The 25,351-nt window shown below is 40.5% G+C and overlaps 1 protein-coding gene across 3 annotated transcripts in view; it reads left to right on the top strand.

Annotated features, from left to right (window-relative positions):
• Window positions 1-25,351, top strand: part of LOC124718951 (aminopeptidase Ey-like) — a 273,185-nt gene that overhangs the window by 226,684 nt on the left and 21,150 nt on the right. For all 3 annotated transcript variants that reach the window (XM_047244618.1, XM_047244617.1, XM_047244619.1), the window contains exon 17: window positions 422-589. In XM_047244618.1, the coding sequence (XP_047100574.1) occupies window positions 422-589 (168 nt within the window). The remainder of the gene's footprint in view (window positions 1-421; window positions 590-25,351) is intronic.

Genomic DNA, 25,351 nt, shown 5'->3' with positions numbered 1-25,351 from the left:
GAGTAACTGAATACACTTTCCCTTCTTCCCTTTTTTTTCCCCCTCTCTCCTCCCTGATGAAGGAACAAAGTTCCGAAAGCTAGGAATGTAAATTTTCGGTTCTGTTTTGTGTTATCTATCTGCTGTACTGAGCTGAGGTAATTACTGGCCAGCCCCTCTATTTCTTTGTTAATATTTGTTTCACATCTTTATATGAGATTTTCCATTAATCATTAAGAAATAGAACAACTCAGTTATCATTTTATGCCCACCCATGATACTGAGGCCTGTCCAAATAATCTCAGACGCAGCTTCAAATTCTATCTCTGTGTACGTGAGACTCCTTGTTTTATCAACTTGACAGTATTTGATCTTGAAGGATTTAATCTGTACATCAGAGTTTGCTGTCGAATTAAAATGATTGTAATGCTTTACTTCGCAGGATTCCACCAGATTTACGTTCAGCAGTGTTCTGCGCAGCTGTTATGAAGGGCAGTGAAACGGAGTTCAGTTTTTTGATGGAACAGTTGAACAACACTGCAACTCCATCCTTGCGCAATGAACTGCTTTCTGGCGTGATGTGCAGCCAGGAACCAGCCCAAATCCTCATGTAAGTTTGCAAGTTCATTCTATGTGTGAAAATTTTGAATGTTTCTCCCCCCAAGGCTAGTAATTATGTGTTAAAAGACACATTTTATAAGCCACTCATAAAGCACAGAAAGACGTTTTTTTATGGTCATAATTCCCTATATTCAAAACCTTCATAAAAGTCTGCTTTAAAATACCAAAGTATTGTGTTTTGATATTATGCAGCATACTGGTGTTTTCTTTTGACCTCATTTCTTCTCACTCCTCGTCTCAACAAGCAAAGGCTATCCAAAATGCAGTACCTGTAAGTGCAGTAATTCACCGATTAGCAAATGTACGAGTTAGTGTTATTGCAATGCATTGAAGCACTATATAGAAGGATAAGATCTATAACTGTACAGAGTGAAATAAAAGAATGCCAATGCGTGCTCTCACAATGAATTATTATTATACAGAATAGTTTTTATGCAGCTGCTCTTCTATAACTTAAGTAACTGAGTGAATGATGGAGAGGCTTTTTAAGTACTGATAGACACTGAGGTCACAAAAGTTATGGGATAGTCATATGCCAGATGGCGGTAGTATCATATACACGAGGTATAAAAGGACAGTGCATTGGTGGAGCTGTCATTGTACTCCGGTGTGATTATAGGTGCACGATGGGAATTAACGGACTTTGAATGTGGAATGGTAGTTGGAACCAGACGCAAGGGACATTCCATTTCAGAAATTGGTAGGTAATTCAGTATTCCGAGATCCACAGTATCGAGAGTGTGCTGAGAATACCAAATTTCAGGCATTACCTCTCACCACATACAATGCGGTGGCTGACAGCCTACACTTAATGCAGTGTGTGTGTCAAGTTGTCAGTGCTAATAGACAAGCAACACTGTCAGAGATACGAAAAATGTATCTGTTATGACAGTATGGCAAAATTTGGCTTTAATGGACTGTGGCAGCAGACAACGGACGTGAGTGCCCTTGCTAACAGCACGACATCGCCTGCAGCATCTCTCCTGGCCTTGAGACTTATTGGTTGGATGATAGGTGATTGTAAAACTGTACCCTTGTGAGATGAGTCCCAAGTTCGGTTGGTAAGACCTGATGGCAGGGTTCAAGTGTGGCACAGACCCCAGAAACTATGGACCCAAGTTGTCAGCAAGGTTCTGTGCAAGCTAGTTTAGGCTCCATAACAGTTTGGGCTGTGCTTACATGGATCATTGACTGGAAATGGTTATGTTCAGGTGCTCAGAGACCATTTTGCTGCCGTTCATGGAGTTCACGTTCCCAATGGATGACAGTGCCCACGTCACTGAACTACCGTTGTTCCGATTAGTTAGAAGAACATTCTTGAGAATTTGAGCATATGATCTGGCCATCCATATCACCCAGCGTGAATTCTATTGATAATTTATGGAACATAATTGGGAGGTGAGGTTGTGCACAAAATCCCACAGTGGCAACACTTTCACAATTATGGATCGCTGTAGTGGCAGCATTACTCATTATTTCTGCAGGTGACTTCCAACAAATTGTTGAGTTGTGACGAAGCTAGCTGGGATAATTTTATTTCTCCTCTTGTTTTGCCATCTGCCTCTTTAAATTAGTCTTGTTACTTTTAACTACGAGGGCCATTCAGAAAGTAACCTCCGGCTGATTTAAAAAAATACACCAAGTTAAATAAAAATATTTTAATATATACATCTTACAACTATATCTTTGCACTATTTTTCTACATAGTCTCCATAACGATTGAGGCACTTATCGTACCTCTTCACAAGCTTTGAAATTCCTTCTGCATAAAAATCACCCGCTTGTGCCTGGAGCCAGCCTGTGACCGCATCTTTGAGCTCTTCGTCGTCATCAAACCGCTGTGACCTGAGCCATTTCTTCAAATGCATGAAGAGGTGATAATCACTTGGCGCCAGGTCTGGGCTGTAAGGTGGATGGTTGATAACGTCCCACTTGAAGGACTCAAGAAGGGCCGTTGTTCTGCGAGCAGAGTGAGGACGGGCGTTATCGTGCAAAAAAACGATACCGGAAGTCAGCATACCACGGCGTTTGTTCTGTATAGCCCGTCGTAACTTTTTTATTGTTTCACAGTACACGTCTTGATTAATGGCCGTACCACGTTCCATGAATTCAACCAACAACACCCCTTTGGCATCCCAAAACACCGTTGCCATCAGTTTTCTGGCAGAAAAATCTTGCGAGGCTTTTCTTGGTTTGGTAGGCGAATTTGAATGTGCCCACATCTTTGATTGTTCTTTTGTCTCAGGGTTCACGTACTTAATCCAGGTTTCGTCACCGGTCACGATTCTGTTTAACAATGGTTCTCCTTCGTCCTCATAACGTGATAGAAAGTCTAATGCAGAGGCCATTCTTTGAGTTTTGTGGTGGTCGGTAAGAATTTTGGGCACCCACCGTGCACAGAACTTATGGTAACCCAATCTTGCTGTCACTATCTCGTACAAGAGAGTCTTAGAAATCTGTGGAAAACCAGTAGACAACTCCGACATTGAGAAACGTCGATTTTCACGAACTTTTGCATCAACTGTCTGAACGAGTTCGTCAGTCACCAATGATGGTCTACCACTCCTCTCTTCATCATGAACGTTTTCTCGTCCACTTTTAAATAAATGTACCCATTCACGGACAACTCCTTCACTCATAACTCTTGGTCCGTACACGGCACAAAGCTCATGATGAATAGCTGCTGCAGAATATCCTTTGGCTGTAAAAAACCTTATGACAGCGCGCACTTCACATTTGGCGGGGTTTTCTATTGCAGCACACATTTCAAACTGCCACAAAAACTAAACTAGCGCAGGTATGACGTTCACTCGACCACGGCTCGATGCCGACTGTCCTGATGAGTGCGTGAACGCACAGATGGCGTCGCTACTCCCCCCACAACCCGCACTGTGACCAATCGGAGGTTACTTTCTGAACCGCCCTCGCATTTACCATTAGCATACATGAATAGAATCTGCATTTTCATAAAAGAGAAGGGTTGGCCCTCATTTTTAAAGAATATAACACCAGATCTAATTTTGTGTGTAGTTTTATGTATGTAATTGATTTTCTAATTTATTTTAACTATTCCTAGTCAGTATCTTTCATTATTGGGAGAAATCAGTTATTATTTCGTAACTTAAATTTTATTGTTGACATATAAACAAGTATAAGTTCTATAATAATTGTAAACATTTGGAAGACAAAGTACTAGTAATCTTAAAAGTATCTATTTGGTTCTATTCAGAAACATTTTGGCAAAACCAGCCCTTAATTAATTCCAAAGTAATTAACAGTTTTGTCCAAAGTATTGTTTGCATAACTACATATGTTAATTTCATGATTTAAACAAATAATTTGGCTTAACCCTTGTAGTAGAAGAAACTGTTAAAAAGACACAATTTGTCCATGTATTTAGTTAATTTAATGAGTTAAATTTTAATTGTAATTTCTGTAAATTTAACTTCAAACAATGTGTAGTTTCAGTTCTGATTACTTTGATGATATATAAGGGCCCGATTTTTTGGTCATGAGACAGTCACTCCATGACCGAGTTTCAGACGAGTAACCTATGCTTGTTATAACAACAACAATGCTTCAATTTAACTGTGAAATAAGTGTTAAACAGTTAGGACATGTGTAAGAACAGTGACAGTGTCTGCTCCATATGTACATGATTATTCTTCAAGAACTGTGAACTTTGTGGTTAGGTTTTACTGCTCGTAGGTGTTTAAGCACATTGATATTGAGGACAACCAACAAATGAAGAAATTAAAAGAAGGGGGAACCGATACAGAGTCCATGCCATGTCAAGTTGCTGCACTGTGCTGGGAAAAAGGAGGTCTGACATGATATTAGGAGTTACCCCTTCACTTCTGCCACCTCATTGTATATCTGCCAGTTAATTTGCTGTTGACTGAGTGGTAACCACACTGAACACCTGTGAAGGCAGCTGAGAGATAGCTCTCATACGACAGAGTGGCTCATTTCTCAACTATTTGTTGTGGGACATACGTTCGTACACGTCAGTGTAGACGCAGCTGTGGAGTTCAGCAGATGTGCCAGAAGTAGCAGCTGTTTCTATTTATACACAGGGTTTAGTACAGTTTTTCACATAATTCTGTGAAGAAGTAAATTGTATCTATGTGTGTTACTGTGTGACTAGTTGATACTAACTTGCTCTAAGTTTTTTCTTAAATTAGTGCATTTGCATTGTGTGAGCTGACTTTCATAGCTTTGAGCTGCCACAAGCATTACAGTCACATGAGTCAGTTTGAATCTCAGTGACTGCTGCATACAGTGCTCGTGTAGTGAGTGTAGCAGCAACCACGGAGCCAAACAGATGCACGAGGAGTAGTGGCAAGTTCTGTTTACACACTGGATTTAGTGTACTTTTAGTTTTCCCGTGTGTCTGTTGAGAAGTGAATTGGATTTGTGTTTTGTACTGTGTGACTAATGTGTGTGACCTGACTTTAGTGTGTAGAACAGTGAAGAAGCACTATAGCAGCAGTACTTAGATTGTGTTCAGTGACCACTTTTGTTAGTTTTCTGTTCTTTGTGGTATAGATTAAAGATAAGGATGCAGGATGAATTGGCCATGATCCACAAACAACTGGAAGCTGTGTTGGCCGCATTACACTGGCTTCAGTCCCCTGCTCTGGACTTCAGTGGCATTGGGGCACATAAGACGAATGGTTTGACACCTGTGGTGCCTGTAGCATCGCCTACTTTGTGCCTGTAGAATCACCTACTTTGAGAACGAGCCACTTGGAAAAATTTTGAGCCCAGAAGACCAGCCATTTATGCTGTTACTTAATATTTTACTAGTGCATATGTGTTTGATAGGTCTTAAAGAGCAACACACACTAAAAATTGCAAAAAACAAAACACATATTATATGTGAAATCTTAACAATATTATGAGAGGAAAATTGCTACTCATCTTAGAAAAGGGATGCTGAGTCGCATATAGGCACAGCAAAAAAAGTTTCACACTTAAAGCTTTCGGCCAATGGCCTTTGTGTGGTTTCAGTTGCCCGAGACTGCAGTCGTGTGTGTGAGTTGCATTTGCGTGAGTGTGTGTGTGTATGCGGATGTTTGTCTATTGTGACAAAGGCCATTGGCCGAAAGCTTTAAGTGTGAAAATCTTTTTGTTGTGCCTATCTGCAACTCAGCATCTCTTCTATATGGTGAGTAGCAACTTTCCTTCTCGTGATATTGTTACATTCCATCCTGGATTTTCCAATGTTTGATACATGAAATCTTAGTTTTTCCTGTAGCTACTCTGCAAGTAAAATTAAACTATTAACTTTCCCTATTTCTGCGTTTGTCCTACTTAACAGTGGTGTTGCTATTGGCTGACTACATCAGTGTCCTGTCCGCCCCCGGTAGCTGAGTGGTCAGTGTGACAGACTGTCAATCCTAAGGGCCTGGGTTTGATTCCCGGCTGGGTCGGAGATTTTCTCCGCTCAGGGACTGGGTGTTGTGTTGTCCTAAGCATCATCATTTCATCCCCATCGACCCGCAAGTCGCGGACATGGCATCAAATCAAAAGACTTGCACTAGGCGAGCGGTCTACCTGGCAGGAGGCCCTCATCACACGCCATTTCATTTCATCAGTGTCCTATTCTGTGAATATCTGCTGTCACCAGCTGGTGAGATGACATGACATGAGCTATGATTACCTGAAAAAGGTGCATCGCACAGTGCTTCAGAAGCTAATGTGCTGTATTTGTTGGAATTTGTATTTATGCTGTGATAACCAAAGGCTTCCTAGACTCTGAGACAGTTTTGGCTGCAGATTTGTAGACCTGCATTATCCTTTAGGGATTTGTAGAACTCCCCTTCATAGGTTATGGGTGCACTACACAAAGGAAGCAGCTACTCAGGTAGTGGAGTACTCATGGAGTGGACATGAGGGTTCTTTAGGCTAGGCAGTAGTTTGAGGTACTGGGATGTACACTCACCTGTCAATATGCAGCACAGTAAGTCAGATGGCATTCGGAATAAAGGCACTTCAACTGTTACAATTTTATCAGTAGACATCAAGCTATTTGTTATAAAGTTCTGAATTTAGTGCCCTCCAGGAAATTTCTCACTCAGATTAGACTTAGGGCTGACAGCTGATTGAAACCAGAAGTGGAAAGCTCTGAGATGTTTAGCGAGTCATAGAAAGTATATCGGAAAGACAGATTAGAGGCCGTAGGAGAGGGAGTGTTCATTGCAGTTGACAAAAATATTGTGCCTATTGAGATCGAAATTAAGTGTGACAGTGAAGTCCGTTGGTCGTGTATAACAGACGTAGGTGAAACCAAGTCAATTTCTGGATGTTTTACCAGCCACCCGATTCTGCTGTGACAGTTATAGGGCCATTCAAAGAAAGTCTACAGTCAGTAGCACAAATACCCAAATTATGCAGAGCTAGTTAGACATGACTTTAACCTGCAAAGTATAGACTGGGAAACTTCTAAGGATTCATTGCACTTGAACAGCTACCCCAGAAGCCCACCTGCAATGGAAATATGAACTTGTAGCTATCAACAGTGTCATCATAGAAATGGGGATTAGTGATCATGATCTCATTATAGCAACTATGATTATGAAAATTAATAAAACAGTCAAGAAAGCTAGGAGAGTGTTTCCACTAGATAGAGCAGATAAGCAGTTATCAGTATCTCACCTAGGCAGTGAATTGGCATCACTTAGTTCTTGTAAGATGCAGGTAAATGAATTATGAGCAAAATTTAAGCAGATTGTAGATCATGGTCTGGAGAGTTATGTGCCTAGTCAGTGGGTAAAGGATGGAAAAAACCCACCATGGTTTAGTAACAGAATTAAGTGGATGCTGAGAAAGTGGTGGCTGTTGCACTCTCGGTTCAAAAGGGACTGCACAAATGATGACAAGCAAAGGTTAGTAGAGATTCGACTGTGTGTGAAAAGATCTATGCACAAAGTACCTGTATACAACAACTGTCACCATCACACCCTACCAAAAGATCTGGCGGAGAACCCAAGAAAATTCCGGTCTTACATAAAATCACTAAGCAGATCAAGGCTTCAGTCCCTTGTTGACCAATCTGGTGTGGCAGTTGAAGATAGCAAAATGAAAGCCAAAGTTTTAAATTTCATGTTCAAGAACTAAGTTAATAATTGGCTCCTTCTACCGACACCCAGACTCCGATGATATAGTTGCTGAACAGTTCAGAGAAAATCTGAGTCTCATTACAAATAAATACCCCGCTCATATGGTTATAGTTGGTGGGGACTTCAACCTTCCCTCGATATGTTGGCAAAAATACTTGTTCAAAACCGGTGGTAGGCAGTAAACATCTTCCGAGATTGTCCTAAATGCTTTCTCCGAAAATTATTTCGAGCAGTTAGTCCACAAACCCATGTGAATTGTAAGTGGTTGTGAAAACACACTTGACCTCTTAGCCACAAACAATACAGAGCTGATAGAGAGCATCATGACTGATACAGGGATTAGTGATCACAAGATCGTTGCAGCTAGGCTCAAAACCGTTTCTTCCAAATCCACCAGAAACAAACGCAAAATAATTTTATTTAAAAAAGTGGATAAAGTGTCACTAGAAGCCTTCCTAAGAGACAATCTCCATTCCTTCCGAACTGACTATGCAAATGTAGATGAGATGTGGCTCAAATTCAAAGATATAGTAGCAACAGCAATTGAGAGATTCATACCTCATAAATTGGTAAGAGATCGAACTGATCCCCCGTGGTACACAAAACAGGTCCGAACGCTGTTGCAGAGGCAATGGAAAAAGCATGCGAAGTTCAGAAGAACTCGAAATCCTGAAGATTGGCTAAAATCTACAGACGCGCGAAATTTGGCACGGACTTCAATGCGAGATGCCTTTAATAGGTTCCACAACGAAACATTGTCTCAAAATTTGGTAGAAAATCCGAAGAAATTCTGGTCGTATGTAAAGTACACAAGTGGCAAGACGCAGTCAATACCTTCGCTGCGCAGTGCTGATGGTACTGTTACCGACGACTGTGCCACTAAAGCGGAGTTATTGAACGCAGTTTTCCGAAATTCCTTCACCAGGGAAGACGAATGGAATATTCCAGAATTTGAAACATGAACAGCTGCTAGCATGAGTTTCTTAGAAGTAGATACCTTAGGGGCTGTGAAGCAACTCAAATCGCTTGATACGGGCAAATCTTCAGGTCCAGATTGTATACCGATTAGGTTCCTTTCAGATTACGCTGATACAATAGATCCCTACTTAGCAATCATATACAACCGCTCACTCACCGATATATCTGTACCTACAGATTGGAAAATTGCGCTGGTCACACCAGTGTTTAAGAAGGGTAGTAGGAGTAATCCATTGAACTACAGACCTATATCATTGACGTCGGTTTGCAGTAGGGTTTTGGAGCATATACTGTATTCAAACATTATGAATCACCTAGAAGAGAATGATCTATTGATACGTAATCAGCATGGTTTCAGAAAACATCGTTCTTGTGCAACGCAGCTAGCTCTTTATTCGCACGAAGTAATGGCCGCTATCGACAGGGGATCTCAAGTTGATTCCATATTTCTAGATTTCCGGAAAACTTTTGACACCGTTCCTCACAAGTGACTTCTAATCAAGCTGTGGGCCTATGGGGTATCATCTCAGTTGTGTGACTGGATTCGTGATTTCCTGTCAGCAAGGTCGCAGTTCGTAGTAATAGATGGCAAACCATCGAGTAAAACTGAAGTGATATCAGGTGTTCCCCAGGGAAGCATCCTGGGACCTCTGCTGTTCCTGATCTATGTAAATGACCTGGGTGACAATCTGAGCAGTTCTCTTAGGTTGTTTGCAGATGATGCTGTAATTTACTGTCTAGTAAGGTCATCCGAAGACCAATATCAGTTACAAAGTGATTTAGAAAAGATTGCTGTATGGTGTGGCAGGTGGCAGTTGACGCTAAATAACGAAAACTGTGAGGTGATCCACATGAGTTCCAAAAGAAATCCATTGGAATTCGATTGCTCGATAAATAGTACAATTCTCAAGGCTATCAATTCAACTAAGTACCTGGGTGTTAAAATTACGAACAACTTCAGTTGGAAAGACCACATAGATAATATTGTGGGGAAGGCGAGCCAAAGGTTGCGTTTCATTGGCAGGACACTTAGAAGATGGAACAAGTCCACTAAAGAGACAGCTTACACTCAAGTCCACTAAAGAGACAGCTTACACTCAAGTCCACTAAAGAAATAGCTTACACTACACTCGTTCATCCTCTGTTAGAATATTGCTGCGCGGTGTGGGATCCTTACCAGGTGGGATTGACGGAGGACATCGAAAGGGTGCAAAAAAAGGCAGCTCATTTTGTATTATCACGTAATAGGGGAGAGATTGTGGCAGATATGATACGCTAATTGGGATGGAAGTCATTAAAGCAAAGACGTTTTTCGTCGTGGCGAGATCTATTTACAAAATTTCCGTCACCAACTTTCTCTTCCGAGTGCAAAAATATTTTGTTGAGCGCAACCTACATAGGTAGGAATTATCATCAAAATAAAATAAGAGAAATCAGAGCTCAAACAGAAAGGTTTAGGTGTTCGTTTTTCCCGTGCGCTGTTCGAGAGTGGAATGGTAGAGAGATAGTATGATTGTGGTTCGATGAACCCTCTGCCAAGCATGTGGACAATGTAGCAATAAGCGTGCCTGGCATAGAGAAACAACTGAATGATTTGAAAGCAAATAAATCACCAGGTGCGGGTGGAATCCCAGTTCGATTTTACAAAGCATACTCTATGGCATTGGCCCCTTACCTACCTTGCATTTATCATGAATCTCTCACTCAGCACAAAGTCCCAAGTGACTGGAATAAAACACAGATGACACTAGTATATAAGAAGGGTGGAAGAACAGACACACAATATCCCTAACTGCTATTTTCTGCAGAATCTTTGAACATATTCTCAGTTCAAATATAATAGACTTTCTTAAGATTGAGAAACTTATGTCCATTAATCAGCATAGTTATAGAAAGCATTACTTGTGTGAAACTCAGCTTGCCCTTTCCTCACATGATATACTGTGAACAATAGATGAAGGGCAATAAGCAGAGTCCATATTTGTAGATTTCCAGAAAGCATTTGACATGGTGCTCCATTGGAGGCTGTTAATGTAGGTAGAAGTGTATCAGATAAGTTCACAGTTATGTGAGTGGCTCAAAGACTTCTTAAATAACAAAATCCAGAATGTTGTCCTCGATGGCAAATATTCATCAGAGACAAGGGTATCATCAGGAGTGCTCCAGGGAAGAGTGAGAGGACTGCTGATGTTCTCTATATACATAAATGATTTGGCAGACAGGGTGGACAGCAATCTGCAGTTGTTTGCTGATGATGCCATGGTGCACTGTAAGGTGTCAAAGTTGAGTGACTGTAAGATGAGACAAGATGACTTAGACAAAATTTCCTGTTGGTGTGATGAATGGCAGCTAGCCATAAATGTGAAAAATTGTAAGTGAATGCGGATGACTAGGAAGAACAGACCTGTAATGTTTAGATACAGTATTACAAGTGTCTTCCTTGACACAGTCAAGTTGTTAAAATATATGGGTGTAATGTTGTAAAGTGATATGAGGTGGAAGCAGCATGTGAGAACTGTGGTAGGGAAGGTGAATGGTTGACTTTGATTTATTGGTAGAATTTTAGAAAAGAGTGGTCCTCTTGTAAAGGAGACCGCATGTAGGATGCTGGTGTGACCTATTCTTGAGAACTATTAGATAGTTTGGGATCTGTACCAGATTGGATTGAAGGAGGGCATTGAAGCAGTTCAGAGGCAGGCTGCTAATTAGTTACTGGTATGTTTGTAGGGTTGAACATTACGTTAGCATTATGGAGATGCTTCAGGAACTCAAATGGGAATCCCTGGAGGAAAAGTAATGTTGATTTCAAGAAACACTAGTGAGGAAATTTAGAGAACTGGCATTTGAAGCTGACTGCCAAACGATTCTACTGCCCCCAACATACATTGTGTGTAAGGACCATGAAGATAAGATACAAGAAATTAGGGCTCATACGGAGGCATACAGACAGTCATTTTTCCTATGCTCTGTTTGCAAGTGGAACAGGAAAGGAAATGACAAGTAGTGGTATGGGGTAACATCTGTCATGCACTGTACGGTGGCTTGCAGAGTATCTATCTAGATGAAGAATATGAAAAAAATGCAGTGAACATGTAGCCATCCATCAAAGATTTTTCAAAATGCCTTGTTTTTTGCTGGGTTTCATTTCCTGAAATGTGAGGAAGTTCTCAGCTAGTGTATAAAATCTTTGCCATTCGAATGTTTGATTAGTTTTACAGCTCGGAGGCAGGTATATTTTCTCATAACACGGAAAAAGTGTATTTTCATCAGTTTTTAACTGGGAAATCCAAGACTTTCTCTCTCTCTCTCTCTCTCTCTCTCTCTCTCTCTCTGTAAGTGCATCCTTATCCCATATGGTTGTGGGACTGAATAACTCTTTCAGCCACCTATAATTCCAATTTTATTTTAGTTTGATATCAGATTTGACATTACATTACACCATCTTCAGGTATCCTCACTGACGTGTAGGAAGATTCCCACCTGTGTTATAAATGATCTACAGATACTAGTGACTGTATGCTGGCCTCTATTTTGATTGCACAAGAGGGGGGGGATTCCTCCTAAATGTCAGTCAGGGGGTCTGAAGATGGCATAATGAAATGCTGAAACTGATAGCAAAACTAAAATAAAACTGGAAAGCGGAAGGTGTTTCTGATTTGACATGTTTTTTCTTGTCTGTGTATACACCCGGACCTAGGATCCCCAATGTCACAGAGCATTCTGATTTGCTCACCCTGGCCAGAAGACACTTATCTTACAGAGAATGGCACACACTGGCAGGGTCACAAGTCTCTGGACTGAAGATGGATGTCGGTATTGATTGCACCAGCTGTCCCCTTATGCCTTAAAAACAAGTTTGATGTATTGCCCACTACAGACAAGTGGATTCCTAGTCATTGGGAGCTCCAAAGTTAGGCAGGTGATGGAGCCCCTTAATGAAATAGTGTACGTGTCAGGAAGGGGAGCCGATGTTCACCCTTCGTTGTGGGTAGAACCACCTACATTGCTTAATATAATATTTCTTTGTATACTGTATCGTTCAGCTACTCCATCATCAAATCAAAACTTGGAAGTTGTACAACAAGGTTCAGCATCACTATGAAAAAGCTTTATGTAATTTGAGTGTCAGCTCAGAGTTGATGCACTAATTAGGCATAGGTTTTTCATACTGACACTGAACATTGTTTTACAAGTTTGAAGTTTTGATCTGATGACGACCGTATGTGAACAATGTAACAAATAAAGAAATATATTAAGCACTCTAGAGGGTATTTGATGTATCCACTGAAGGCAGCCACAAAATAGGTCCAGGTACACAATTAATTTTAAACCCAGGTATACAATCAACTTTTAAGTTTATTGATCCACAATTAACACAATGCTCTTTGGAAGTAGTTGGTTTGCAACCAATCATCAAACAAAACAAAATCTTCTGGAAAAAGAACATTGAACGGTTACTGAAGCAGAAGGCCTGTAGTGTCACGATAAACCGAAAGAGTCTTGAAGGCACTTATCAAAGTCTTAGTGCAAAAACTAAGTTCAGTGATGCTGATGACAAGAATGAAATACTATGGACAAAATAAATATTGCATATTGCTTCATTGGCAACACCGGACATAATAGGGAACAAAACTGATTTTGTTCCATCAGGTACAGTCCTAAGAAAAGAAAATATAAAGAAGATAAACATATTTCCACTTGACAAGCAGAAACAAAAAAAAAAAAAAAAAAAAAAAAAAATGTTACAAAAGATTCCATTGCAAACAATATAAGTTTTTCTCACTGTCATCTTGCATTATACATTGTTTATGAACCAAGTAGCCCCCATCATAATTGGAGACACTTTTTAATGGGATTAGGCATACTCCTTACCAAATTGCTCAGATAAGATGGTCGAACATTTTTCTATTCATCCACAGCGGTCTCTCTGTTGCTGTGTAAGGTCTCGGTGGGACAGGACAATAGCAAACCACACCTTTTACCATTATCCATGCATTATCAATGCAGATGAGCTATGGAGAATGTGTAAGCCCTACTATCTGACTGACTCCACAAGCAAGGTGTTGACAAGATTGTGACAATATGCGTGTGCATTGTCATCCAGCAGCATGAATCCCACTCTGATATGTTTACCAAATAGAGCCATAGTGCATGCAAGCATGTCGTCACAATAGTTCACACCAGTTATCTTCCGGTGTATTGGTGCAAGAGGTGTCCTGTGGCCATATACGATTACATTCCAAAACACAACAAAACACACCTGAACCACAATAAGAAGGGTGACTGTCTATGATATAGTTATGGCTTTAATGCTATTCTCATCACCTCCATACATGAATTTGAGTATTTTCAGTGTTGATACCAACACGAGTCACATCAGAAAAACGTTGTGTCCTACTGCAGCCTAGTCCACAAAGAGAGGCTTCGTGCCCATGCGACACAAATCCCTATCTGAACCCAATTTAGGGGAGGACCCTTGAGAGCTCTTCTGGCATGTAATCCCTGATCATGGAACCTATTTCATATTATTTGTGTTGATACTTGTGCTCCTGTAGCTGTTTGGAATTGCCACCATAGACGTGCAGCAGTGTGTTGAGGGTTCCTTCTTGGCTGTTATGTGCAGATAGCGGTCTTGTATACCTGTTGCTTTTCTTCCTTAGCCACTACTGTAATGATCCTCAGCTGATCCTATTGCTAGAAACATGTTATGCATTCTAGATAGCAAAATTTGCTGAATACTTGGCTCATTCACTGCTCCATTAGAGTGGCTATATGGGGCCTCTGGTCATTAGTTATTGTTGTCTGAACCATCTTAAAGCAACACAACATTCATAATGACACACTGCAGGCAACAGAGCTATCATAGACTGTAAATAAAATCCCCTCATGATAGAAACATCGACTGTTTCTGCTATGAGGGTGTCCATAAAATAAGGTTCCCAATTGTTTTTTCCCAGTGTAAAACATGTTTATTTCATGACTCCGTACATTTTTGTAAAGTTCAAACTTTAACCTATTTTTCTACATAGCCGCCAATGAGGTCAATATATTTTTGCATGTGGTGTATGAGTTTTTGAATGCCCAAGTCAAAAAAATCTGGCGCCAAGCTGCCCAGCTACCTGCGAACCGCTTCTTCCAGCTCTTCTCTGTCATCGAAATGCGTTCCACCCCGGTGTTACTTCATGTCTGGGAAGAGATGGTAGTCACTTGGGGCTAAGACCAGGCTGTATGGTGGTTATTTGACAATACCCCATCCAAATTTTGCGATGAGCCCCTTGCTGGCTTTAGCAGCATGTGATCGAGCATTATCCTGATGCAAACGCACACCCTTGGACAGCATACCCCTCCTGTTTTGAATTGCACGGCACAGTTTTTGCAGTGTCTCGCAGTACCTGGCAGTGTTGATTGTTGTACCAGTGGGCAAGAACTCGCACAACAATAGCCCCTTCCTGTCCCAAAACACTGTTGCCATCACTTTGCCGACGCTTTGTGTTTGTTTGAATTTTTGCAACCTCGGCGGCTCTGGGTGCTTCCATTTTTTGGACTGTTCTTTGTGGTAGTGCACCCAAGTCTCATCTCCCGTGATGATGAAGTTGAGGTATTCTTCACCATGAGTTCTGTGATCTTGAAGAAGTTCTTGGGCCGCTTCAACGCGTTGATGTTTGTGATCTTCGGTCAACATTCTTGGCACCTACGTCACCCAACCCTTAGCATACCCTACATACTCCATCAAAATTTTGTCAATAGAGGTTTTGCTGACTTCAGGAGTCATTTTGGAGAGCTCACAAACTGTCACTCTTCGATCTGAGAGCACCGCTGCCTCCACTTTTGCGATAGTTTCATCAGAAACAGATGGCTGTCCAGAACGCTCCTCATCATGGACATCAGTACGCCCGTTCTTGAACGCTCTGCACCATTTGTGCACGTGTTGTATGCTCATACACTTGTCTCCATAGATTTCGCATAGCAGGGAATGGATTTCTGCCGGTGCAATGTTTTTTGCAGACAGGAAATGGATCACAGAGCGCAGCTCACACCTGGAGGGTGGATCGAGGGGGAGATCCATCACTTATGGCTGCCAAGCCAAGACTGAGTTCTGCAGGCAGCTCGCTAGAGAGAGGATTTGCAGTGGGGGAACCAAGGTACACTACAGAATTGTGGGACCCACCATAACAGCGCTTTTCAGGAATGTAGCGCCATGAGAACCTTGGAAACCTTATTTTACGGACAACCCTCATAGAATTACATTACAAATAAACCAATGTATTGACATCATAACATATTTCCAGACTACGACATTCGGTAATAAAGTTTCGGCTTTATGCATCATTTATTTTGACCCACCGTATATACAGATTAGAAGTTTGAAGAATGGTCACAGTGTCAGGGCCACGTCTTCAAGGTACAGTGACGTCAGAAATTGTGGGACACGAAGACAGACATGCACTGCAATGACAACATTGCGATGGCTGTAGAGTGTTCTTCTGATTGATGAAATGTGAGCTCTTGTGGCATGAACACTGACCTAAATACAGTCTTGGGTGCCAGGATACAGCTGGTCCTATTTTCGGTCACAGGGCCTGCGTAGGGAGAAGGTTCGTGGGGCCAGTGACCTCTCTTGGTCATTGTGTTGCCATCTGGTAACCATTCACAATGTGACTAGTTTTGTGTCGTCTGCAAGGAAGATGGTTGCCCACATAGCCTGGCTGAACTGGGGGCCTCGAGCAGAGTAGGCACTGGCCTATGATACACCAGTTTTATTCACAAAATATTCGCAGTGATCGTGGACTCGTATGGGAACTTATTTCCTTTATTAAGCGGTGTCCATTCTGTTTGTTGCCAGGGGGAGACGTGAAGGCGGCTCTTCAGGCAGCAACTCGGAGTACCTAGTTGCAAATCATGGCTCACGTCAGCACGAGTGATGCCCAGTTCAGAGGCTTTCAGTTCCCACAAGCGGTTGACTGCTTTGATGAAGACAGCTAGTCTCTTGCACAAGGTTGAAGCAGAGCTAGCATTTGGCAGCATCATTCCCAGAACTGATCACAGTTCCCTGGTCCGGAGCAAAGTGAAACACTTAAACCACAGGCTCAGATAATTTGTGACCATTTTTGATGTGGGTTCCTCAACATATGTTCTCGGGTGAAATATTGTAGCCCCCCTCCCTGTTCCCCCCCCCCCCCCCCCCCCCTTTCCCTTTAATAGAACAGACGTGTACACAGGAAGCAACTACTAGGGTAGCAGAGTATAAGTGGCATGCACATGCCCAGTAAGATACATTCTGATTTCAGAAAGGGATGAACATTATCTTCATTAGTTATAGAGCACAGTAATCATCATGGTAGACTGAAGGAAGAAAATGTAGTTAACTGCACCAACATTTATGAGAAGGTCCCAGAACTAATCTCACTTATAAATGACTAGCTTAGTGCCCATTGCTTCACTCACTTAGACTGTATGGTCTGCAGAGACTTTTTTTTATTTTTATCTAATCGCGTTTTTATGTTGTTCACAAATTGCAACACCTAAGCTTTTCACGCTAATTAAGGCCATATAAGCATGGTCTTTTCCAAATTTACTTCTGACCAAAAAGTGGTTCTGGTAGCTGGAGTTCAAAGTTTTTGTTAAACATGCCTTTTGCATTCTTGTTGAGATATTTCCGTGGCAACTTTCATCTCAAAACAAGTATTTCTTTATATCTAACTGAGAAGTGAAGTACCAGTATTCATAATTTAGCTTTAACCGAAATATTTCCTTAAAAATTTTCATCCCATAGTGTGTTCCCTTAGGGATGGAAAAAAAAAATTTTTTTTCCTGACTGGGAAACCAAATACCAGTTTTTGTAGTTCTAGCTTCAAAATTCCCTTAATGGCAACATACTATCAAAAAGCCTTTCGTCTCCTACTTTATCTCTGTAGGAGTGTAATTTCAGATAGTCCCTCCTTAAACGATGCCTTTCCTATCCTTAGCAGTGTTGGCTGGGTTATGATGGCTCATGAATCAGTCTGATCATATTTCAACCCCTTAGAGGTCAAATTTCCAAAAAGGAAACGTATTTTTTCATATCTGACCAAGAAGCCAAACATCAATTTTCAAAGACTTAGCTTTAAAAATGCTTTTGCAATGAAATATTTTCATAAAGCATATCATTCCATTATGGGTTGAATTTCCAAAAACAGTGGCATACATATGTTTTATTTCTAACGGAGAAGCCAAATACAAAACATATGTTGTTATAAATACAAATTTTTATGGATTTATCTATAAAAATGCTTCTACAATAAAGTATTTCCATAAAATCTTTTATCCCTCATTTCACCTCCATAGGAGTTGAGTTTCCAAAAACAGTGAAAAACATATTTTTTTATTTCTAATCGATAAGCCAAATTTAAATTGTCATAGATTTAGCTTAAAGCTAAGTAAAATACTTTCATGAAAAATATCATTCCCTATTTCATTTCCTTAGGGGTTCAGTTTCGAGAAACACTGAAAATGTATTTATTTATTTTTTTGTAACTGAGAAGCTAAATAGCAATGTTCATAGATGTAGCTTTATAAATACTTTTGTAGCTCTTTAGTAATGATACATTTTCAAAAGAAGCTTTCACCCACAATTTCACCCCTTAGTGTTAAATCTACAAAAATGCTGCAATATGTATTTCATTATTTCTGACTGAGAAACCAAATGCCAATTTTTGTGGGTCTAGCTTCAAAATTGCCTTAATAGTGACATTTTTTAAAAAAACCTTCAACCCCTTTTTCATCCCCTTAGGGTTGGAATTTTGAAAAATCCTGTCTTAAACAATGCCTACAGTATAAGAACAACTTCTCCAAATTTTAGGTTTCAGTCTTTAGTGATATGGGCTGGGCAACGATGAGTCAGTCAGTCAGTCAGGACATTGGCTTTTATATATATAGATCACAGTGTCCACATAGTACTAGTAACAGAAATCTGAGTGAAGCCAGACGTTAAAAATAATGAAATACTGAGTTATGACTGAAGCACATATTGCAAATTAAGGTTGTACACTGTTGGCAGAGGTATATTCATAACTGTAAGAAATACGATAATACTTAATGCAAATTCTGAAAGCAAAATAATTTAGGTGAAGTTTAAAAATGTTAAAGGTAGATGAAACTTGGTCATTGGATGCCTCATGGGCAGTAAGTGGTGGAACATTTGAGGAGAAACTTGGAGAAGGTTTTGGATAAGTTTCCTTGCCATTGTTACAGTATTATTTGCAGCTTTCACCTTACCAGTTAGGATTAAGGTGAGTTGTAGCTAAGGGAATCATGTGGAATTGTTCTAAATGTCTTGTCCTAAAATTACCTTGGGCTGCTAATCAGAGAACAAACTCACAAAAAGTAACATATTAGACCTCGTGGTCACTAACAGCCTCAAGCTTTTCGACTCAGCATAGAACTGGGAATCAGTGATTATAAGGTCTTTACAGCAACACTGAACTGTTGTTGTTGTTGTTGTTGTTGTCGTCTTCAGTCCAGAGACTGGTTTGATGCAGCCCTCCACGCTACTCTATACTTTGCAAGCTTCTTCATCTCCAAGTAACTACTGCAACCTACACCCTTCTGCATCTGCTTCGTGTATTCATCTCTTGGTCTCCCTTTACGATTTTTACCCTCCACGTTGCCCTCCAGTACTAAATTGGAGATCTCTTGATGCCTCAGAACATGTCCTTCCAACTGATCCCTTCTTCTAGTCAAGTTGTGCCACAAATTCTTCTTCTCCCTGATTCTATTCAGTACCTCCTCATTAGTTGCATGATGTACCCAACTAATCTTCAGCATTCTTCTGTAACATCACATTTCAAAAGCTTCTATTGTCTTCTTGTCTAAACTAATTATCGTCTATGTTTCACTTCCATACATGGCTACACTTCATTAAATACTTTCAGAAAAGACTTCCTCACAAATCTATACTCGATGTTAACAAATTTCTCTTCTTCAGAAACGTTTTCCTTGCCATTGTCAGACTACATTTTATATCCTCTCTAATTCAACCATCATCAGTTATTTTGCTCCCCAAATAGCAAAACTCATCTACTACTTTAAGTTTCTCATTTCCTAATCTAATTCCCTTGGCATCACCTGACTTAATTCGACTACATTCCATTAACCTCATATTGCTTTTGTTGATGTTCATCTTATATCCCCCTTTCAAGACACTGTCCTTCCATTGAACTGCTCTTCCAAGTCCTTTGCTGTCTCTGACAGAATTACAATGTCATCGGTGAACCTCAAAGTTATTAATTCTTCTCCATGGATTTTAATTCCTACTCCAAATTTTTCTTTTGTTTCCTTCACTGCCTGCTCAATATACAGATTGAACAACATTGGGGATGGGTACAACCCTGTCTCACTCCCTTTCCAACCACTGCTTCTCTTTCATGCCCCTTGACTCTTACAACTGCCATCTGGTTTCTGTACAAATTGTAAATAGCCTTTTGCCCCCTGTATTTTACCCCTGTCAGCTTCAGAATTTGAAAGAGAGTATTCCAGTCAACATTGTCAAAAGCTTTCTCTAAGTCTACAAATGCTAGAAACGTAGGTTTGCATTTCCTTAATCTATCTTCTAAGATAAGTCATAGAGCCGGTATTGCCTCATGTGTTCCAACATTTCTATGGAATCCAAACGGATCCTTCCCTAGGTTGACTTTTACCCATTTTGCCATTGGTCTATAATGAATTTGTGAGAGTATTTTGCAGCCGTGACTTATTAAACTGGTTGTTCAGTAATTTTCACACCTTTCAACACCTACTTTCTTTGGGATTGGAATTATTATATTCTTCTTGAATTCTGAGGGTATTTCACCTGCCTCATACATGTTGCTCAGCAGATGGTAGAGTTTTGACAGGGCTGGCTCTCCCAAGGCCGTCAGTAGTTCTAATGGAATGTTGTCTACTCCTGAGGCCTTGTTTCAACTCAGGTCTTTCAGTACTCTGTCAAACTTTTCACGCAGTGTCGTATCTCCCATTTCATCTTCATCTACATCCTCTTCCATTTTCATAATATTGTCCTCAAGTACATCATCCTTCTATAGACCCTCTATATATTTCTTCCACTTTACTACTTTCCCTTCTTTGCTTAGAACTGGTTTTCCATCTGAGCCCTTACTATTCATATAAGTGGTTCTCTTTCCTCCAAAGGTCTCTTTAATTTTCCTATAGGCAGTATCTATCTTACCCCTAGTGAGATATGCCTCTACATTCTTACATTTGTCCTCTAGCCATCCTTGCTTAGCCACTTTGCCTACTTCATTTATTGCATTTTTATATTTTCTCATTTCATCAATTAAGTTCAATATCTCTTCTGTTACCCAAGGATTTCTACTAGCCCTCATCTTTTTACTTACATGATCCTCTGCTGCCTTTACTATTTCATCCCTCAAAGCTGCTCATTCTTCTTCTACTGTATTTCTTTCCCCTATTCTTGTCAATCATTCCCTAATGCTCTCTCTCAAACTCTCTACAATCTCTGGTTCTTTCAGTTTATAAAGATCCTATCCCCTAAAAAACCTACCTTTTCTCAGTTTCTTCAGTTTTAATCTACAGTTCATAACAAATAGACTGTGGTCAGCATCCACATCTGCCCCTGGAAATGTCTTGCAATTTAAAACCTGGTTCCTAAATCTCTGTCTTACCATTATATAATCATTCTGAAACCTTCCAGTGTCTCCAGGCCTCTTCCGTGTATACAACCTTCTTTCATTATTTTTAAACCAGGTGTTAGCTATGATTAAGTTAGGCTCTGTGCAAAATTCTACCAAGTGCCTTCCTCTTTCATTTCTTCCCCCCAATCCATATTCACCTACTACTTTCCTTTCTCTTCCTTTCCGTGCTATTGAATTTCAGTCCCCCATGACTATTAAATTTTCGTCTGCCTTCACATCTGAATAATTTCTTTTATCTCATCATTCATTTCTTCAATCTGTTTGTCGTTTGTGGAGTTAGTTGGCATATAAACTTGTACTACTGTGGTAAGTGTCAGCTTCTTATCTATCTTGGCTACAATAATACATTCACCATGCTGTCCATAGTAATTTACCTCTGCTTCTATTTTTTAATTCATTACTAAAGCTACTCCTGCATTACCCCTGTTTGATTTTGTATTTATAACCCTGTATTCATCTGACCAGAAGTCCTGTTCCTCCTGCCATTGAACTTCACTAAATCTCATTATATCTAATTTCAACCTATCCATATTCCTTGTTTAATTTTCTAATTAAGGGATCTGACATTCCATGCTCCGATCCGTAGAACACCAGTTTTCTTTCTCCTGAAAATTATGTCCTGAATAGTCCTCACCCAGAGATCTGAATGGGGGACTATTTTACCTCCAGGATATTTTACCCAAGAGGACATCATCATCATCATTTAACCATACAGTAAAGCTGCATGTCCTTGGGGAAAAATTACAGCTGTAGTTTCCCCTTGCTTTCAGCCATTTGCAGTACCTGTACAGCAAGGCCGTTTTGGTTAATTTTACAAGGCCAGATCAGTCAATAATCCAGACTGTTGCCCCTGCAACTACTGGAAAGGCTGCTGCCCCTCTTCAGGAACCACACGTTTGTCTCGCCTCTCAACAGATACCCCTCTCTTGTGGTTGCACCTATGGTACAGCTATCTGTATCGCTGAGGCACGCAAGCCTCCCCACCAGCAGCAAGGTCCGTAGTTCATGGGGAAGGATATCACTGAATATGGCTGTAAATAGTAATGTAAGAAAACGTAGCAAGAATGACGAGAAACAGATTTCAGATTACCTCATCAGCCAAATGAAATATTCGTTTCTAGACCGAAAATGTTGAGCTCGATGGACAAAGTTCAAGAGTATCATACAGCATGCCTTACACAGATATGTCATGAGAAAAGTAGTGAAGGATGAGAAAGACCAGCCATAGTTTGAAAGCCACATTAGAAAGCTGCTACAAAAGCAAACATATGTTCACTGCAAATTTAAAGAAAGCCAAAGCCTCACAGACAAACAAAAACTGAACAAAACCAAAATTAGCATAAGAAGAATTGTATGTGAAGTGTTCAACAAACTCCAAAATAAAATTTTATCAACTCTTTTGACACAAAATCCTAAGAAGTTTTTGGTCTTATGTTAAATCAGTAAACAGATTGAATCCATCTGTCCATATGATCCATGATAGTAATAGAACAGAAACAGGGGATGACAGAGAAAAGGTCAAAATAGTAAACATCTTTTCCCTTCCACTGAGGAAGATTATAATGCAGTTGCTCCTGTAAATTGTCAGAATGGCAGATATCAAAATACGTGTCACAGGATAGAAAAGCAGCTGAAATTACTCTACAGAGAAGAGACCACTTGACATGATAGCATATTCTACATAGAGTATGCAAAAGAACTTACTCTATGTGAAAGTAGGTGGAATACTTCTGGCAGCAGTGCACTGTAAGTCAGTACAGGAGCAGAGCATTCCTAGTTACTGGAAAAAAGTGTGGCTCATTCCTGTTTGGAAGTAGGGCCATTGAACATGTGCTCAAAACACTAAGCCTATATCTGTGGCATCTGTCTGTTCAAGACTTTTAAAATGTGTTTTATGCTTGTGTGTTATGACATTTCTGGAGACTGACAGTCTCTTCTGTAGGACTCAACATGGGTTCTGGAAACAATGGCTGTGTGAAATGCAGCTTGTTCTGTCATCCAGAGACCCAGAAAGCACTACACACTGGTACTCAGGTTGATTCCATGTCCTTCATTACCAGAAGGCATTCGGCACAGTCCATTCTGCTATCTAATGAACAAAACACAAGCATATGGGATATTAGATGAGCTGTGTGACTGGATGTAAGAGTTTGTAGCAAATAGAACAGAGCATTTCATTCTTAATGGAGAGAAATTTTGGGACATAAAAATAGCTTTGGGCATGCTGCAAGGGAGTGTTATAGAACAATTACATTCACAAAATATATAAATGACCTAATAGATAATGTCAGAAGTTGCAGAAAGCTTTTCATAGATGCTGCTGTCATGTGCATAGAAATTGGAATGCTATAAAATTGCTTACAGAACACTCATTTGACCAATACTTGACTATTGGTCATCATCTGGGTTCCATACCAGATAGGATTGACAGAAGTAATAGAGAAGATCCAAAGAGGAGCAGCACATTTTGTTACAGGGCCATTTAGTACATATGAGATACTCTGCCATCTCCAGTGGCAGATTCTGGAACAGAGGCACTCTGCATCAACATGTGGTTTGCTCTTGAAGCTGTGAGATGTACATTTCTAAAAGAGTCAGCTAATATGCTGGTGGAAAAAACCTTAACAATACAAAGAAGGAGCTGTACGACACAAACAAGAGGGGGTAGTCCTGTTTTTACATCTGAAAGATGTCTCTTCAAATTTCACACAAGTAGCATAACCTGATCTGTATTCTAAGAGTGATGCTAATAGCACCACTTTGAGAATGCAGATCAGATTTGCTTTAAATACATGCTGTAGAGTTCACGAGTGCTAATTACCTTTGAGATTGGACCTGAGCAGTTGGTTGCTCAAGAATGCCTTTAATGCAACAAAGGCACCATTGAATGAGGTCATGTAATAGGACTATGAGAAGGAGGATATTCCTTCTGTGATATTTCAGAAAGAGGTGGCAAGAATGAAGCCGCTGTACAAATGCTGGGAGCGGTGGTCGCAGGAGCATACAGCCACAGGAAGACTGGGCTCCGGATGGCTAAGTGGCACTACCCAGAGCAAGACTATCACGCTCAGTGTAAGGCTGCGGTGCTTCATACTGCATCTTCAGCAGCAGTTGGCATCTCAGTGACCCAACAAACTGTTACAAATCAGGTTGGCACCTCAGCGACCAAACAAACTGTTACAAATCAGTTACTTTAAGGACAGCTCAAAGCCAGATGCCCTATAGTGTGGCTTCTACTGACCTCAAACCACTGACATTTGCAACTTCAGTGGTGTCAAGTGAGAGTTCATTGGAGGGCAGGGTGGAGGCTGTTATGATTTCTGATGAAAGCTGGTTCTGTGGCGGTGCTGCAATGGTCACGTGTTGGGTAGGAGGGGCCAGTTGGGGGCCTTCAACCAGCCTGTCTGTGTGCTAGACTCTTTGGACCTACCCCCAGAGCTATAATCTAGGGTGTGAATTTTTATGACAGCAGGTGCACTCTTGTGCTTATCCCGTGCACCCTGATTGCAAATTTGTAAGTTAGTCTGGTGATTCAAACTGTTTTGCTGTCATTCATAACCAGCATTCCAGGGGGTGTTTTCCAAATGGACAACACCCACCCACATACTGATGTTGTAATCCAACATGCTGTACAGTGTGTTGACATGTTACCTTGTCCTGCTTGATCACCAGATTTGTTTCCTGTGAAATGCATATGGGACATCATCCACAAGCAGCATTATACATCGCTGTATTGACTGACCTAGTGCAACAGGCTTGGAACTCCATCCCACAAAGTGTATAAAACAATGCATGTTGTTTGCTTGCTTGACGTCAGGCAGTTGCATCAGATATTAATGTATGAGCTTTTCACATTTTCAAGGGCTTATCTTGCATTACATAACCTGTGATCTTGCAATGTTAATCCTTTAAATATGTTACTGAGAGAAATTTATTCCTAAAATTTCCTCACAGTAAGTGATA

The sequence above is a fragment of the Schistocerca piceifrons genome, chromosome 10 (assembly GCF_021461385.2).
Source record: "Schistocerca piceifrons isolate TAMUIC-IGC-003096 chromosome 10, iqSchPice1.1, whole genome shotgun sequence".
Classification (NCBI taxonomy): domain Eukaryota; kingdom Metazoa; phylum Arthropoda; class Insecta; order Orthoptera; family Acrididae; genus Schistocerca; species Schistocerca piceifrons.
The sequence above is the reverse complement of the archived record's forward strand: the minus strand, read 5'-3'. Positions and strand labels throughout refer to the sequence as shown.